This window comes from Mytilus trossulus, chromosome 14 (genome assembly GCF_036588685.1).
Source record: "Mytilus trossulus isolate FHL-02 chromosome 14, PNRI_Mtr1.1.1.hap1, whole genome shotgun sequence".
Classification (NCBI taxonomy): Eukaryota; Metazoa; Mollusca; class Bivalvia; order Mytilida; family Mytilidae; genus Mytilus; species Mytilus trossulus.
The window spans coordinates 16,127,614-16,146,813 of NC_086386.1; the positions used below are offsets into that span (position 1 = coordinate 16,127,614).

At 32.5% G+C, this 19,200-nt stretch overlaps 2 protein-coding genes across 3 annotated transcripts; one reads left to right on the forward strand and one right to left on the reverse strand.

Moving 5' to 3' along the window:
* Positions 1-714: 714 nt before the first annotated feature.
* LOC134697085 (uncharacterized) lies at positions 715-5,138 on the reverse strand. Its single transcript, XM_063559116.1, has 5 exons — positions 4,959-5,138; positions 2,903-3,016; positions 2,123-2,204; positions 1,359-1,615; positions 715-798 (listed from the first exon to the last, which is right to left on the reverse strand). Exons 1-5 carry the CDS (start codon positions 5,106-5,108, stop codon positions 763-765), a joined length of 639 nt encoding a protein of 212 aa, XP_063415186.1. The 5' UTR covers positions 5,109-5,138; the 3' UTR covers positions 715-762.
* A 4,700-nt stretch (positions 5,139-9,838) lies between these two features.
* LOC134696351 (4-galactosyl-N-acetylglucosaminide 3-alpha-L-fucosyltransferase FUT6-like) lies at positions 9,839-18,473 on the forward strand. 2 transcript variants are annotated; one of them, XM_063558079.1, is made up of 2 exons: positions 9,839-9,922; positions 17,211-18,473. In XM_063558079.1, exon 2 carries the CDS (start codon positions 17,228-17,230, stop codon positions 18,458-18,460), a length of 1,233 nt encoding a protein of 410 aa, XP_063414149.1. In that variant the 5' UTR covers positions 9,839-9,922; positions 17,211-17,227; the 3' UTR covers positions 18,461-18,473. The 2 variants fall into 2 exon arrangements, with proteins under 2 accessions (XP_063414149.1, XP_063414150.1); XM_063558080.1 differs by lacking the exon at positions 9,839-9,922 and adding an exon at positions 14,367-14,497.
* Positions 18,474-19,200: the final 727 nt, after the last annotated feature.

The following is a 19,200-nucleotide window of genomic DNA, read 5'->3' on the forward strand; positions in this document are numbered from 1 at the left end:
TTTGCAATTTCATTGTACCATTCAGTATTCAGACGATTTTGACAATCTATATTTTATTGATAGAAACTGATTTTCCAAACACTTTGAAAGCGCTATCGTAAATAATAAGAGTTACCTCTTTCTTACAGCGTTTTATGTTTGTCGACATCTGCAGTAATATCATTCAGAACTGACAATAGTTTTTCTTGATGAGGTTGTAACATTTGTGCATATTCCTCATTTTTACTTGTTTCCCATAGTTTGTAAATTTGGGTTTTCCTTTACCATTTTGTTTTTGTAGCTTGTTGTTACATTTAACAATCAATTGATTTTGATTTGTTTACTTTCATCATTTATAGAATATTTGCTTTTGTGGAGGGGGCTGTTTGGTAAATGTTCTACATTGTGTTGTTCCGATATAAGTACACTGTACTTGCATGTGTAGCGTATGCATATATATCGAAGTGAATGATTTCTTTCAGGACTAGAAGTTAGTTGGTACTCATCAAACTAAAATAACAAACACTTAACTATTCTTGTTTCACTTAACTATTCTTGTTTTTCTAAGGTGACTTGTTAAACTGGTCCATTCTCTTTATTCCTAGTAGCCATAAGTCAGATATTTAGTTTAATGCCTCCACCCGACGCATCCCCCACCCCCCCTTCCGACGGCCATGCAAAGAAATAATAAATTTTCTAAGGTTTTAATAACAAAATTATATTTATTACATTACACTACCAATATTTCCTCAAACGGAAGTTATTTCTTTCTTTTTTTTCACCTTAAAAATGTCCAATCTTTTTAATATACTGCATTCTCTGGAATAACAAAACATTTTAAGACATAAATAGAAAATTATTACATCCCAAAAAAATGAGGTTCTGAGTATAATTATGGATAGAAGTTAAAATATTTCTCTGGTTGTTACAGTTGCTCTTGTATGTGAACACTACCAACAATCATAATTACAATGAACTTTGATCTCAGTGGTATACCCAATATTAGTATCCCGATACAGTCACACTTATATTATTAGAATATTAAGGTCAAATCTCACGCATTTGGCCTATAAGTTTTATTCATAAATCTGATGTTCAGTAGTTGTCTGTTGTTGATGTGGTTTGTAAGAGTTTCTCGTCTCTCATTTTTATATAGAGTAGATCGTTGGTTTTCTCGTTTGAATGGGTTAAAACATGTAATTTTTGAGCCCTTTATAGCTTACTGTTCGGTGAGACCCAAAGCTCCTTGTGAAAACGGAACATTGACCTATAAGGATTTTCTTTTACGAATTGAGACTTGGATAAGAGAGATTGTCTCATTGGCACTCATACAAGATCTTCTGACATACATGATGTACATACAGAATCTTTTTACTTACCGGAGAAACTGATCTCGCTCTATTGCACTCTGGTGGGATATCGAACACTTTTGGGTCTTTTATTCCTTCTGTAATCCCCATGAAGCTAATATCGGCAAAGCCATTGGCCAATTGCTGATGTTCTCCAACAGGAATACAGGTTCCTTTATTTACAGTCATCTCCATTTTCTTACCATCTACCATAAATTCATAAATATCAATCTCGTACTTATTGTCTCCAGAACCATAAAAGGTAGACAACACCAGTTTAGCATCAGCTGACAGAACAAAAATAGTTTCCTTAATCTGCTTTGACGAGTTATACTCCCTGACAATGTTTTAAGACAATTCTGATTTATATTTAACACTGTGTGGGACGGTAAACATATTTCGGTTCAAGTATTTTCTGCAAATCTTTGCAGTCTGGATTTTAGATTTGCTCTAATTTTTGTCTTCTTAAATGAACAGTTAAATTTATACATTGCTAATTTTGCAGTTTATTTGTATATATAAGATGGTCGTAAAATGCAGCTAAAAATAAAACCAATCTTACTGTCATCCTGTGTTCAATTTTTGCTTACATGGATACAAAAGTACCCTGTTTAAAAGATCTTTGAGATCCTCTAGTTTTGTCGGATTATTACACATCTTCAACAAATTGAAGACTGAACTTTCAATGAAAGGGGGGCCGATGAAATAAATCACAGATCAGAGTGTTTTCAGATTCTTGTAAGGAAAAGCTGGGAAGAGGATCTGTATTCTGATTTGATTGAAATCGAACTCACATGGTACACAGTTAACTTTCCCTGGATATGGTGCTAAGTCTTCTATTGAACATTTACCATCGTAAACATTGTAACTTTTCTCCTGCAATATATTTATATACATGTATATATATATAAACGAATCTAAATTGAAAACTATGCGTTCAAACCTATGATTGGGTTGGATAAAAACCGCAATTTTTATAAAAACAGCATAGACTACATTTTCCAAAAGACCAAAAAAGTGAAAAAGTATATTTAAACAAAACGCATTCGACCAACAACTGATGTTCTTTAACCCTGTTGACAACCATCGGCGATTGCCAAATAAAATTTATCACAAGATGTAACAAAATGGATCTTAAAATAAATTTAATACTAAACAGAAAACAATTAACTTGTGGCCACGATGTTATGCCACACTTGTGTCACTAATTTTTTTTGTACACCAGATCCGGATTTCGACAATAAATGTCTCTTCACTGACAGGTTTTGTGTTTGTGTTTTGTGTTTGTTTGTGAATTTGTGTTTTCCCCGTAACGTGTTCTTCATGATATTGAAGATTAATCCACTTATCGTCCGGGTTGAATCGTTTTTTTTTGTTTAACTCTTGTTTTCTTCTTCAAGAAGCGTTTTTTTTTAACTGTACATTTTTTGTCGGGGTTAGCTGATCCGTCTTGAGTAAGTTATTAATCGTTTTTTATTTGTTTAAAACTTTTTGTTGTCATTTTTCCCCCGACTTGTTGATTTTTAATATCCCATGGGTATCCCTTGCCCTTGTGTTGCAATATAGAGACTTACAGCTGAATAATCGTAGAGAAGATGCTGTTTTACTTGTTGCTGACCGTTCCACAAACTGTATCCTCTGATGACTACTTTGTTTATATTGGCATCAACTGACATATTCAGAAGTCCCTAAAGTATTCAAATAAGATTACATAATATTTCTTGACTTGCAATATTTATAACATTTTCCAGCGACTACTTACTAGAATCATATTCAAAACAGTGTGGTCCTTGCCATTGATTGACGACCTAAATTATCCCATTGACTGGGACAGATTAGACAAACGTTTGTCGGTAACAATCACTGCTCACTTCTTACTTATTATAGAATTTAAACTGTGGGGTCACCAAAGGTTCTTAACGCCTTTAATAATAAAATAGTTCGAAAAATTATTCAGGAAATAACCTTTATGTTTTGATTTATATTATTGATATAAATCAACACATCGTATTATTCCAGATTCGTATTTCGAATTGCCTTATTTAGGTTTTGAGAACCTTTGGTGACCCCACAGATTCAGTGTCTTTAACAAGTACATAGTGAGCAGTGATTGTTACCGACAAACGTTCACCTAATCTGTCCCAGTCAATGGGATAATTTAGGTCGTCAATCAATGGCCAGGACCACACTGTTTTGAATATGATTCTATATAGTTAAGCCATCATATAGTTAAAATACACATTGATGTTTTTCGTCAAACCGATTGAACCAAACAATTACGTTATTTATAATTGCAATAGTCCACGTAATGGTTACTTTGAGATAGTGAAAATTTAACCGAATTTAACAAAAGGTGATCGATATATTTATTTAAAGGTAGTACATTGTGTGTACTTTGTATCTTCGGATCTATAAACTATAGGCTCTCAAGAGCATGTGTCGCTCACCGGACTCTATTTAGGTTTTTGAAATCATAATATAAAAAAAAGATAAAAATCACAACAGATTCCTTTAACAGTGTTCGAGGCCAAATTTGGTTTAATATTGCTATGTTTGTTTTCATTCAATTTAGTGGTTCCCTTAAAGAAAACATTTGTATTTTGCTCATAGCGTCTTATGTTAAACCAAGTCCCTTGTTGGTGGCCGTCTTGGATGATGGATCGGCTATAAAGTAACAACACTTGGTAAGCACCTCATAAGGAACATTCATGATATGTATGGTTTCATTCCATTCAGTGGTTCTCAAAAAGAAAACATTTGTATGTATTTCCTTAGGGTCCTATGTTAAACTTAGTTCCCCGCTGGTGACCATCTTTGATGATGAATCGGATACAAAGTAACAATACTTGGTCAGCACCTCATAAGGAATATTCATGATATGTTTCATTCCATGCAGTGGTTCTCTGAACGAATACATCTGTATGTATTTCCCTTAGGGTCCTATGTTAAACCAAGTCCCAATCTAACGGCCATCTTGGATGATGGATCGGCTACATAGTAACAACACTAAGTCAGCACATTAAAAGGAACGTTAAGGCTATGTTTGGCCTTATTCCATTCTGTGGCTCTCAAAACCAAGACATTGGTATGTATTTCCCAAAGGGTCCTATGTTTAAGTAAGTCCCCAGCTTTCGGCCATCTTGAATGATGGGTCAGCTTCAAAGGAACAACACATGGTCAGCCCCTCATAAAGAACATTAATGCTATGTTTGGTGTCATTCCATTAAGTGGTTCTTTAAAAGAGGACATGTGTATGTATTTCCCATAGGGTTCTATGTTAAACTAAGTCTTCCGCTGGTGGCCATCTTATGATGGATCGCATCTACAGTAAGTTACTAACAACACTAAGTCTTGGTAAGCAACTCACAAGGAACAGTCATGTCATATTTGATTCCATTCCATTCAGTGGTTCTCTATAAGAAGTTCAAAATGTAAAAAGTAAACAACGACGACGACGGATGCCAAGTGATGAGCTAAAAATTAAATAAATGTCATAATGACATTGATATACTTTGACAGGCATTGTTCTGTTTATCATATTTTGTTTTGTATATGTGTTTTATTACTTTTAAATTTACTTTAAAAGCTTTAAAAGTAATCATTGCTTCATGCAAAATAAAATATACTTACTGTACCCTCTTCACCTGTCCCATTGACCTTCAATCCCATAGACACACCCTCATATCCTTCCCACTGAGCAGGTCCACAACAAGAGTACGCTAATTGAATAAAAACGGCGAAGACGGTTATAGTTAACATAGTCATTACTCGTTTAGCCATATTGATTATAATTTAACGTTGACCAGGGTATTTATATTACATTGTAGTATCTTATCAAAATTCCAGCGATACGTGGACTGATAGTCATTTGCATAATTGACCTTGAATGTAGATCGCTTTCAAAATTGTACATCGTTATTGCAAAATATCAAATTTGATAATTTCCTTTGCAAATCGTCCTATAAATTGACAAGGTATGCGACCAAATCGTTAATTTTTAAGGTTTTTGGAAATTATATGCTATTATATTAGGATATATCTGAATATCATATCTCAATTTCCCAGTTCTGGATAGAACTTTATTGTATGTCTACATTCAAAGTTATTCGTAGCTCCCTATCGTTTGCTTTTTATTTGCGACTAAAGTATCACATTTACCAGTTAAATTTTAAATATATGGGAACCAAATTTAATTATAGAAAACCTATATTGTTGGTTTTTTTTTTAATAAATTACAAATAGTTTTGAGTTTTATTAAGTGCACATGAACATTAAAACAAGCAAAGTAATAGCGTGTTTTTTTTATTGTATGCGTTTCCCCTTCACCTCAGTCACAACCCGACATTAGAAACTCTCACACAACCGAAAGATTTTGAAACACCCATATAACTGTTGTGACCGAAAATCTGTGATAGAGACGGTCAATATATAATAATTGATGCACTTATTGTTTGAGATAATTCATTCGACATTGGTTTTAAGTAAGGTCCATTTTTTTTTTAAATTGTTTGCACATTTTTACAATAAATTGGATAAATATTGGCCATATTTTTAGACCTCTGGTCAGAATAATAAAATAGTTTCAGTACTAGTTTCCGTTTTCTATTGAATTTAAATGCTTTATATATATTAAGGGTGCTTGTGTTGTTTGTAAATCTAACTGCACAGTATATTTTTTTTGCGATGTATACTGCAGTGTTTATTAAATGTTGTTCTAAGAAGAGTAAGCCATTATCAAGTTGTTTTCAAAGATCATCCAAGTTGTTTTCAAAGATCATCCATCGAAATTTTAATAATAATAATTTTAATAAGATTTGATATCAAATCTGAAGAAGTAGTAAATTCTCTTGAAATGTATTTTCAAATTTTGTTTCATTTAAAAAAAAATATATTTGAGCGGAATTTTATTATACGTATTTTATATTTTTGGTTAATTTATTTGTTTTATATTTTTTTTATTTTAACATACATATTCTGTTTTCATTAAGATTGGATAGTAATCATTATTGAAAATTAATGAGAAGAAATCCCAGACAACATCATATTTTAGAAGTCCATTCACACTTGTATAAATTATTTCAAAAAAGGAAACATTCTTTCAGATTGAAAACAATTCAATATTGTTACATGTAAACAACGAGAGGGAAAACTAGTTTTGAAGCATACTAGACCATGATTTTAAATCCATACATTATTTTACATATCGCAAAACTTCGATATAGGAGATGACAACACATTGTTGCATTATGTGATTGAATATTATCTATATTAAATATGCGGCTATATCGGCGGTTGGTCTGTTAATCGGGTTGGTTATACGTCTGTTAAGAGTAAAACGCACAATTTATTTTTAAACTCTATTAAATATACAGATTTTTGGTATATTACAAGAACCAATTCAAAAAAGTGTGAAAAGTGTCTGACAAAATTATATCTATCAATGAACATTTTCCATCTGTAAAAATATTTCAAAGTCTACGCAAATTTCAGTAAAACTAAAAGGCGTCGCGCAAGTGTGTGGTATATATGCTTATACGCATAGCAATATTTTTAATATAGGCGAAACCAACAATTTTAGATATCATTTGAAGGACACAAATTGTACTTTGGTTCTAAAAAAATAAATTGACATTAGTAAATATTTCCTTGTAATATAACGTGAGTAATACCACGTTTTAGTGGATATAAAGGGAATAAAGTCTGTTAATGGGTTGGACAATTATAATTGAGTCAGTTAAGAGTTATTTAGCCATGACAATAGTTTTGCTACCTTTATAATTATATCCCATTGAAAAAGTTAAGAATGAGATTTGCTTGAGTAAAAACATGACAATTCGGTGCAACAGTATCCTTATACTAAGAGCATTTTTTTGTTTGACTTTCTTTGCATTTTATTGAAAGGTGTGTCACTTCAATATAGCGTGATATAGATTGGCCGCTGGCATATGCATGGATCTATTATCAACATTTTCAATCAGCCTTAATTTTTGTGTCTGTTCAAAGAAGCATGTTCTAAAATCCGTCTAACACAACACCGGGTACATATTATAAGTTATATGGTTCGCTACTGACCAATATGGATCCATTGAGAGTTAGTAAAATCCATAGGGTGTGTGTCTCATAGTGGTCACCACTTGACGGCGTTAAACCAATCACAACATGATAATTTAACCGCTGTGCGATACAACGTGTTGTCGTTCTCATATGCACATGATATTTGCCACTGAACATTAAATCCTAATTCGTCAGTATAATCCAATTGATTCTGTTGTTCTATTACTTAATCATATGTTGAACAATTATCTTCGAGGGTCTAAATAACGAAAAGGTTGCTTCATGTCTGTATTCTTACACAATTATTATTTTTTTCTCCCTTTTCTTAGCAATGCATCACTCCCAACTGTCCATTATTCTATATTCTGCGTCTCTATCTAGATTCTCGTGTATACCATGAGGGTTCGGATTGGGAGTGTTGCTTATTTCTGTATTCTTTAAATTGTTATGTCACTTTTCTCAGCATCTTTTTTTATTTTTCTCATTATGTTTTTATCCATTCTTTATATTTATGCATCCCAATAGATTTTACTTTCTGATGTTTAGTTACTTCACGACGTTTATCTCTGATGTATATACTTGTTACCAATGCAGATGACAAATTGGTGTTATTCATAACAACGAAACAGAATCCAAATGATGTATGCGACCATTCTTGGATGAAATTAATATTACTTGAATGTTACACCTTTTGAAACCATTTTTACTGTCTAAATCTATGTTTCATTGTTCATGTGTTGTTTTCGTATATTTTAGCCACTCGGCTGGAGCCTACCCATTTGATCCGATAACTCCACATAAAGCAATCAGATTATACTAATGCCATTCGTAACATTTAACAGACCAATTAACATACCGGGTTTTATACATCCGACCCATTAACAAACCAGGTTTTTAATGAAAATTGATTAATGTAACCAAAATACAGATTTTCGTGTAGATTTTTCACACAATGATATTAATATGGTTAACACGCATAATGCCTGTCTTTTTTCGATGTTCAAAATATTGCATGGAAGTAAATTCAACCAAGTTGTCATTTTGTGTACAATATGTGTGTTTAAAATGTGTATAAATTTATTGATGAGTAACCCGCCTTTTCATTTTATAGATCTTTTTCGAAGCTAGAAAAAAAAAATTACACCACTGTATTCGGTACATTGAATTGTTTTGTTAGACATAAATGATTTTTATGATAAAAATATATTTAAAAATTCAATTTCAGCAATGAAATATACTGAAATTGCAATGATTGTCTCGATAACACCTTGTAATAGATGTACCTTGATGCGACTTGGTTAATTCCCCTTAACTGTTTTAGTATTCAACTTTTTATGTTTTTTTTAATGTTTAAAAAATGTTAATCTGATTTATGACAAGTTTATGATTTTCATTTGTTATTCAGTCGGAGTCGGCCTTGCACAGGCCTCCCAATACTCGCCGGACAATATCGGTCCACTTGAGTCTAGAGTTAGCCACCACTTCGGTGCAGTTCGCCAGAGTTAGTCTTTACTACTTTAAATACACAACGCGAAGTTATTTGACTTTACTTTAAGACTAACTCTGGGAACACTTTATTTTCATTTTACATTTAACATTTGAAATACTACTCTATTTTTGAACTCCATTTAAGAAAGTTTTCTGACTCCTGTATATATCCGACTTTGTTTAATGCATGCAATTATTGTACATTTGTGAATAAAATATAGTTTCATTTGATCCATTGTTTGCTGTTCAGCCATAATCTGATATCAGGTATCCCGATGGTCAAATAGGGGCGAAGTACTGGCCACTACACGTCCCGAGAGGTGTCGTTACCTACCCCCTCCGTTGCAACCTAAATAACAGACTGTAGCCAACCCGATTAACAGACCAACCGCCGATATAGCCGCATACTCAATATAGATTAACCGACCAATCTCTCGGTTAGCCGAGTGTCGGCCGTGAGTCTGTGGGTAACAAACAATGTCTTTCAACATTATGCTGATAAAATCTATACCATACCTCATACCTATATTCTTGTATAGTATACATCAAAGTATTTTATCTGCAATATTTTCTGGTGAGCTTGAAAATGTACGGATCTATATTCTTTATTGTTATTGTTATTTGATCTCAGTATATAATCAAAACGACGACTACATGTATGTAAAGAAGAATCCCATGTAAGGTTATAACTTCAACTTATCTGACATTTAATTTGGTCACTATAAATTTGGACGAACAATTTACAAAGGGACATAATATTTTTACTTTATTTGGTAGTAACTAAGGCTTGACCAACTCAACCTATTTCTTTAAAGTTCAACTATTTTAGATTCGAAATGTCAATATTATTCACTTCTTAATCAGACAATAATGAAGTTTAAATAAAACCATTTTATTATATGAATCGAATTAAAATTTTCTATTTGTATTGCATTTAAAAATTATTCGGAAATAACTCGATTCTTTAAATTATGTTGAAAATATGACAAATAAATAGCTTAATTTAATACATGTGTATTGCCTATATGGACTTCATCGCAAACTATGTTAAAGTAAGTTAAACTTTTAATAACATGATTATTTTATGTTAACATATGAGTGTCCATCTTATTTCTCTCTGCTAGTTCTTGCACAAAATATCATTATTCATTACATGTAAAATGATAGGTTAATTAATTAGCGATTAATACATGACCTTTTCCATATCAGCCTGGGTATCATCCCGAGACCCCCATATCAGCCCGAGACGGAGTCGAGGCGCTGATATGGGTCGAGGGATGATACCCAGGCTGATATGGAAAAGGCCATGTATTAATCGCTTTATCATATACTTCCGACAATAGTTTTATGTAAGGAAAAAAACCAAATGCAACAACTAAAATAGTCAAAAACTTTATTAAGAAGTTAAGTTATAAATTCAATATACTATAATTGTCAACTAACAGCATCACTACCTCCATATATATGTACATTGTATGGTAACATTTCCTATAGAGGAATTTTGAAACATTGAATATTTGGAAGAGTTTCATGATCATTATTACTCCGTGTTTGTGGTACTATAAAATGATTCATAATTGCCAATGGCATTTGTTAGCAAGTACTAAACTATCCCCACAAAAGTTCCCGTAAATTTTGACGTCGTCATCAATATCTGACGTCACAATGGAAAAATAACAACCGATACCGGAAACACCGGAAGTAACTTGCACGAGACGCCCCTGATATGGGTTATCAGACCGGGCTGATATGGGTTATCAGCCTGGGTGGGAAATTATGGCTTGTGTACTTCCGTTCGTTACACATATGCAAAAGCTATCATATTAATGCTAAGTATATGATAAAATTATTTATCACATATTCTGTACTGATATGTACGTTTTTGCATGGCCAATAATAGGCGGAAGTCAAGGTTGGTTATCAGCCCTCGGGGCCGATATCGATATCAGCCCTCGAAATCCATATCAAGCCCCCAAGTTAAACTTCCGGTAACCTGTCAATCAAAGACTAATTGTAAACAAGTTGGTGAAAAATATGTGATAAATAGATTATTACATGTCATTTTTCATATGGTCCGTGGTATCAGCCCACGACCCATATCAAGACCTCGTACTAAAGCCCTCTGGCTTGATATGGGAGTCTAGGGCTGATACCAGGGCCATATGGAAAATGCCATGTAATAATCTATAAATATAATATTTATTTCTCATGCTAAATGTATTTCACCATGTTTTGATAAAAAAAACTCGGAATTATACCAGAAAAAGGAGGTATAAATAGAGCCAATATTTGTTCCCTTTTAATTGTTTAAGAGTATAAACCTGAAATGTATTTCACATACAAAATTATTTCAGCAACCGTGACATACAGCATAAGAATCTTACATCTTCTTTGTAAATTCAATAATGATATCAAAATGATGTCAACTTAAGGATGTATTCTTCTGACTTTTCAGTCTCGTTCAGTCTCGTTGAAATCTCGTTCTTAAATTATTTCCAAAACATATGATAGAAGTGGAAAATATCAATGAATTTTAAAAATATTATAATCAAACATAACTCTGTGAAAAAATTGTGTATTTACCATGAACGGTTTTTGAATAATCCAGTTTTCAAATTTTACGACCATTCAAGTCAGTATTTTTAGTCAAAATTTTTAGAAAATGGGTGAGGGATACAAAAAATGATTTTACAAGAATAATATACATCCCATCTCATTTTGGTCTTTTCAAATTTCTTAGATATGCATTTTTTCAATCATTTATAACAAAAAAGTTGAATTAATATGCATTTTGTTCTTTAAAATGAGAAAAATCATAAAAATACAAAATTGGTAGTATGGTAAATTTTACACAAAAAAGCATCATAATATGATAAAACTTTCTTATATTAACACCTACCTATAGTTTTTGTAAGTTAAATTTATTCAGATTGGTCCACTTCATCTTTATGGAAAGTATGAAAAAAAGTTTAATTGTGGAACTGTGATTTTTTTCACGGTAATAGCCCAAAAATAGGTAAAACCCGATGAAAAGTGAGAAAATCATCAAAATTGGGCACTTTCAAAGGGCCGTAGCAAAAAAAGAAGCACACCACCATATGATTTTTTCTTCACCAATTGTTTTGTTACAGTCTTATAAACCTAAAAATCAGGTTAAGAAAAAAAGTTTAATTCTAGAAATTTTTGGCTCCTCAGAGGTGTGCATCCTTAAACTATGATGTCAAAAGAGAAACTGATATTACAGAAAAAGCATAATAAAACAAATGATATTTGTTTTCCGTTTATTGTTTTTATTGTTTTGTGTTTTCCCAGCTTATTGTAGGGTTGGACGCCTGCTTACATGTTAACTCCCTGTCCAAAGTCAGGGGCCTGTAATTCAGTGGTTTTAGTTTGTTGTTGTATATGGTATTCTGTTATAAGTTCATAAAACATAAAGCTACCAAATTGTTATTGTTGGCATAACGGAGTTTCTTTAAAAAAAAAAAGAAATTTGAAAGGATTCAATAGACGAAGAAATTGATACATGTAATGAACGATTTATAAAATAAAATAAATTTAAAGCTTAAAGTTGTTATTGTTGGCATTTGTTTTCTGTACAGACAAATGGAAGTAGGATCTAAATACTAAGTATTGAAGACTTAATCGCTTTCAAAATACCACATGTAAAGATAGTCGATAACATAAATTCGTTACACGGGGTGCTAGTGACCTTAAACAATATATGGGGGTCAGTAAATTCCATATGGGGATTTGAGCTTCGCTCTCACCCCATATGGAATTTACTGACCCCACATATACATGTACTTAAGTTAACAATGTAACTATTAAATAACCTTAGACTTTTTAAATTGTTATTTGGATGGAGAGTTGTCTCGTTGGCACTCACACCACATCTTCCTATATCTAATTAGTCACTTATCCATGAAATGATGTCAAGGTCTGGTCAACCAAACCTGGTAGACAAGTAGACCTTGCGCGATACTCATATACCAAAAATGTATCAAACTACTCATATAAGAGATTATTTCACTGTTAAAACAGTATTTTTTTCATACACACTAAATTAATCATCATGCCTCTGTGTCCTATATGTAGCATGCATAGTTGCATTTGTCATCGATTCTTTATTCAGAATGAGTTATTTTGGGAGAAAAACCGAAAAAATAGGCGTCCGGACATTGTTAACTTTCCATCATCAGAACTACTTTTGAATTCATACATGTAGATAAGACTTTCGGTTTTTATAAGTTCTCGGAATAGGGCAATTATTTTCCGTTTATCTAAATGTGTACTATGATTATACTAATATAATAAATGGAGACTCTCTATGTAATTATAGAAGTTTTCGCCGTGGAGAAGAAACTTGAAAGGAGTAGGTCCAGTAAGAGCCCTTTTTGGCCCCAAAATATTAGCAATTTTACAAAATTGATAAAATGTAAACTTTTAGTTATTTATTGAACAGAAAAGTGCTTCTGCTACATAAATATGGGCTATTTTTGACTATACAATGAAGATATATCGGGTACTGGCACCTTAAAGTCATGCTAAATTACTGAATTCTTCAAAATTGTAACATTTTAGTTAAATCTTAGACGGTTTTCGTGTAAAACGATCATGACCTGCATTGAGGAATCAAATCTCAGGTCATAACGCGTACGAACTTTTTCGAGCTGAATTTCAGTATTTATTGTACATTTTTCTTATAATTTAAATCAAAGTTACCAAAACATCAATGCATGTTCACTTAAGTAATTTTAAATCTTATTAATCATTGTTTCATTGCACTTTTTAAAGAATTTTATAAATTTCTGTTACACAGTCTTCTGTTCTTTACGCATAGTGATGATGTAATTCAACCTCAAACATCAAATACTATAGGAAATATTTTCCATAAGTAATTTTAATTTATTTGAGACCAGCTATTTAACTTTAATACACCTCATAAAAAATGTATATGGAAGTGTTTAACGACCTTGAGTTGTGAATGTCTCTGTCATTTTGGTCTCTTGTGGACAGTTGTCTCATAGGCAATTATAACACATCTTTTTTTTTATATAGAAAGTCACTTTTTGCATCTCATTATGCCAGACTTACTTTTGACTTCATTTCCGACATTTTTGTCACCTCCTTGGTCAGACTTTGTTTTGAAAAATGCTTGAAAATGTCTGTTTATATCATCACGTTACTAATGTTAGATTATCAATGTTTTTTTTTAAAATATTCTTTAGTACAAAGCGGACATTTCTGTCCGTCTAATGTAGAATTAGAAACAAGATACAAATGTCCATTTAACCAAGTTATAAATTTAATAAAGAAGCGTGACGGTAATTCCAATAGAAGATAATGGAATATGTAAAATAAACATTCCTTTAAATTTAAACAGAAATCCATAACTTTGTTTATTACACACACTCTTACAATGTGTCATTTCTATTTGGAAGTAAGTATTCAATACGATAATAGGGTTTAAATGTTAAAATGGCCAAATAAATGCGTTCTATCTAACTAAAAAAAAAATTGATAGTTATCACAACCCGAAGCGAATTTTGTTTGTACTACTTTCTATATTTTGAACTGCTAATGTGTACTGCTAGCTGAGAAGTTGCCACGAACAAGGAAACTTTAAGGTAATACTGAATTATTTACACACTTCATCTTATTTGAATATTTACAAACACTTTGAGATGAAGAAACGTAGTTCATACTAAATGTCGTTAAATATAATTATAATAATGTGTTCGACTATTGAAGGTCGTCGTCCTAACAAAGTTCATGGGCGTAAATATATATGTTACGTATGTTACATTAACCAACGCTCTTCAATGATTTTACCCCTGAATTCTCCACTAGACTTGCGATTAATTAATCGAATGTTAATTAAGTTCAGCGACAAATATTTCATTTTTAGCAAAGTTTGACTCGTCAATATAATAGTAATATTATACTAGTAATAAACATTCAATTGTTTCTAAATGAGAAAAAAATTAAAATGTTGACCTTAATAGAGATTCAATTCAAACAGTCTCTGAAATTCAATACAGAGTAAATCTGATATTGTTTTGGCAACATGTTTAAAATAAAGTGTAAGCTTTGTTATCGTAAAATAAGAGTCTACACAGGACAGCAACATCGGAATGAGGCCTGAGAAAGTTAACAAAGTCTTATAAAAAAATGTGCACTTGATTAAGCAGAAATAAAATTAAATATTTAAGGTCCCGTTACAGTCTGATTAAAGCCAGCCTTAAATATCTACGTATATCTACAAACGAAAGTGGATTAGTGGGGGTTGTCTCTCGAAAGACTGGTCCCGTTACAAATCTTTTCACGAAAGTGGATAGTGGGGATTGTCTCTAGTCGCACTGGTCCCGTTACAAATCTTTTCACGAAGGTGGATAGTGGGGGTTGTCTCTAATCAGACTGGTCGCGTTACAAATTTTTTCTCAAATTTACAAGCAAACCACTCATCAATTAATTATAACGACAGAACAGATAAAAGGAAAATCGTGATCTTGAAATCATTTAGATTTTATGATCCTGTTAATTTACGCTTGCGGAGATAACTTGGTTGTTTTTCTTAGTGGTGGGTGGAGTTTGAAATATTGAACAAGTACAAGATGGGTGACAAAACAACTGAAAGACGAAAGAACTAAATTTACCTTTCGGGGCAATGAGGGGCATACAATATCCACGTTACCGCTTGTTAAACATGGAAGCGGGATATCAGGGGATTTTACAAGCACAAATAAAACAAAAAAGGTGCAACTGGCTGATTGAAGAATAAATAGAGAAATGAGATATAAAATTTATAAGATAGCAACATCTGGGCAATTAACAACATCCAAACCATAGACAACAAGAACATCGAGATTAATGCATTATAGACGCGTGTCTATTTACTTTTAATTTATAGTTTTAGTAAAAAGAATATTAAGTATAATTATTACAGAAACATTTTTAGTCCCCTAGTGTATATCTGTTTAAGTCTTCATCCTTCTAAAAAAATATAGACATTACACTTCGTGCAATAATGTTTTTACGCTGTTATACTTGTTGCATTATTCGCACATTCACTGATTTCAGCACAAAAATATAGCAGCTCCTTAGTTACAAAATGCCAACTGTTGATTTGCCGATAGATTACGAAAGAAATAAACTGTAAGTTTTAAACAAAATATTGGGATTAAGAATTAAAGGAATAAAACCGTGACATGTTTTAAAGAAATTATGTATGCAAGCTTTGAAGTTATTGGAAATGTTTAGCTTTGTCTAACAGGGGGTTGAACAACCACATACACGGTATACCCATGTATTCAATTTTCAAATTACCTCAATTGGTCTATAAGAATCATAATAACTCGCTAACGTTCAGAATAAAATTCGACTACCACTGATCTAACAAATATTTGGCTTCAATAAATAATTTCTTTAAATGTATACTAGTCAACAAAATAAACGATACACGACTTTAGAATAAAATTTATCAAAAAGTATTAAAACAAAAGGAGATACACTTTTTTCAAAAGCTTTCATTTGCAATGTATGCACATATGATAATGAAAATCAAAACTTTTCGGAAAGTAACTATATTCCGTGTAAACGCTCATAGGGTGTAAATAAATTTCGCGGAGAGTTAGACACAAACTCGACACACAATTTTCTAAGTACCAAAATGAATTTTCAAATTTGTTTAAAAATATTCAATATGCTAATCAAGATGTTCATGTTGTAACTAATGGGTTGAAATATTGTTTTTTTAAATTTTGGGTGAAAAAAGTGAAATCTCAAAAAATGCAGAAATAAAATGGTTTTCGTCTCGAATCAATTTTTTAAGATATGCAAACAACACACTGCAAATTTGGAACCTTTATGATTAGTTTTAAGATTCTTAACGGGTTTTTAATTTTTTTTCTTTACGCATACTGTCAATGGTAAATTAATTGATAATGTTTACAATTATACGATTTCTTATGAGGCCAAACTTTGCTTTTCAAATGAACAAAGAAACTGTACGATTTTTAAAAACAAATTGATGCCAAACATTGTCTTCATCTTTAAATGAGTGGTTAAAATCATTAGTTGTAGCTTTTGTTTTTAAAATAGTCGTTTTATATAAATTTTGTCAAAAAACTTGAATTTCGCCAAATGACGTCATGGAAGCATAACAAAATCTGTTTTTAAACGGATTTATATTTTCATGGTCATTAAATATCACTACCTTCAATATTGCTCCTATAAACGGAAAACTTCATCTTCATTTTGAACAAAAAGTCGTGTATCGTTTCTTTCGTTGACTATTATATAACTACATTTATTTATGTTTTCAAGATATTTCTATTGCAGACCAAATATCACAAAACATGATTTGGTGGAGTAAGAAAGCTTTGGTTGTTATAATAATGCTTTGTATTGCATACATATCATTTTCGAGAAATATGATCAGATTACGTGGAACAGTAAAAACACAAAGACGATTGATGTCCACTTATCTTGATAACAAACTTACCAATGGCCTGCAAAATGTAACTGTACCGATTGGAAGGATGTATGTAAAACACAACTGTACAAAGAGAGAATACGTGTTTGATAAAACAGTTAATATGTTTAGCAACGACAATACCATGCCGACTATATTTATGTACGAAAAACACCCTTGGGATTGGTTTAAACCATTCAACACATCAGACAGGTGTTGTACAAGCTGTATGTTTACTAGCAACCCTAAGTTTTATAATATGAGCAAAGTAGTGATTTTCTTCAGAAGACTTAAAAGATTTCCACCTGAAAAACTAGCTGGTCAGATATGGATTTATTTTACAAACGAATCACCTACTTTCAGGCAGATACTTCCGAAGAACATAGAATGGACAAATTCGATGTCAAAATTTGATTTGATAATGTCGTATCGACCTGAATCTGACATTACCCTGCCATTTGGAGTTTTGACTAAAAAAGAAAATCCGAACAAATTGAATTATACTAAAATTTTCCAGGCAAAACAAAAAGATATTGCATGGATAGTAAGTCACTGTGGAACAAATTCTAGAAGAGAGGATTATGTAAAAGAGTTACAAAAATATATTAACGTAGATATTTATGGTGAATGTGGAAACTTGAAGTGTCATTCGCAACATCCAATAAAAATGTCAAATCTAAAAGCATGTAAGTCGTATGTCAGTCAAAAATACAAATTCTATTTGTCTTTTGAAAATTCATTGTGTATGAACTATGTTTCCGAAAAAGTCTATGATATATTTGAGGACGATAATATGATGTTACCAGTAGTTCGTGGAGCTCCAAATATTATATCCGTGCTTCCAGAGGGAACATTTATTCCAACCATTAAATTTAAATCACCAAAACAGCTTGCTGCATTTCTAACAAAAATTGGTTCATCGGAACAGAAATACACATCTTATCTTCGAAAGAAACATTCATACAGTCTTACAAACTGGGAATCTAATTTCAAAACAGCAATATGTGATTTGTGTACACAAATCAAAAATGAAAAACTTGCAAATAAAAAAATCAATGTTTATGACCGTCTTAAGGAAGGCAAGTGTTTCGAACCTTCTGATATAATACATGAATGATTATGATATTTTATTGATTATTTTGCTTATCACCTCCTGCAAGTTAAAAGTTTGTTCAGCTTAAACATGTTTTTGCATGGAATACAGACGGGCGTTCGTCCGTCTGATTGAATCCGTTCGAGCGGTCGAATATTTTCACCTTGGAAATCTGAACATTCAATTTGTTGTTTTATTAATATTATATTGGAAATTTTTTATTCATTTGAAATTAAATGCAATGTAAAAAGGATTCATATTTGTTTAGAGGTCAGCTGAAGGACGCCTCCGGGTGTGGGAGTGAAGGTCGCCTTCGGGTGTGGGAGTGAAGGACGCCTCCGGGTGTGGGAGTGAAGATCGCCTCCGGGTGTGGGAGTGAAGGACGCCTCCGGGTGTGGGAGTGAAGGTCGCCTCCGGGTGTGGGAGTGAAGATCGCCTCCGGGTGTGGGAGTGAAGGACGCCTCCGGGTGTGGGAGTGAAGGTCGCCTCCGGGTGTGGGAGTCAAGGTCGCCTCCTGGTGTGGGAGTGAAGGTCGCCTCCTGGTGTGGGAGTGAAGGTCGCCTTCGGGTGTGGGAGTGAAGGACGCCTCCGGGTGTGGAAGTTTCTCACTTCATTAAAGGCCCATTGGTGACCTTCTTCTAATGTCTGTTGTCTGTTCCATGGGCAGGTTGTTGTCACTTTGGCACATTCCCCATTTCCATTCTCAATTTTTTGTATGTCAATATTCGTTTGACAATTTATGCGTTACTCGATATCAACTACTT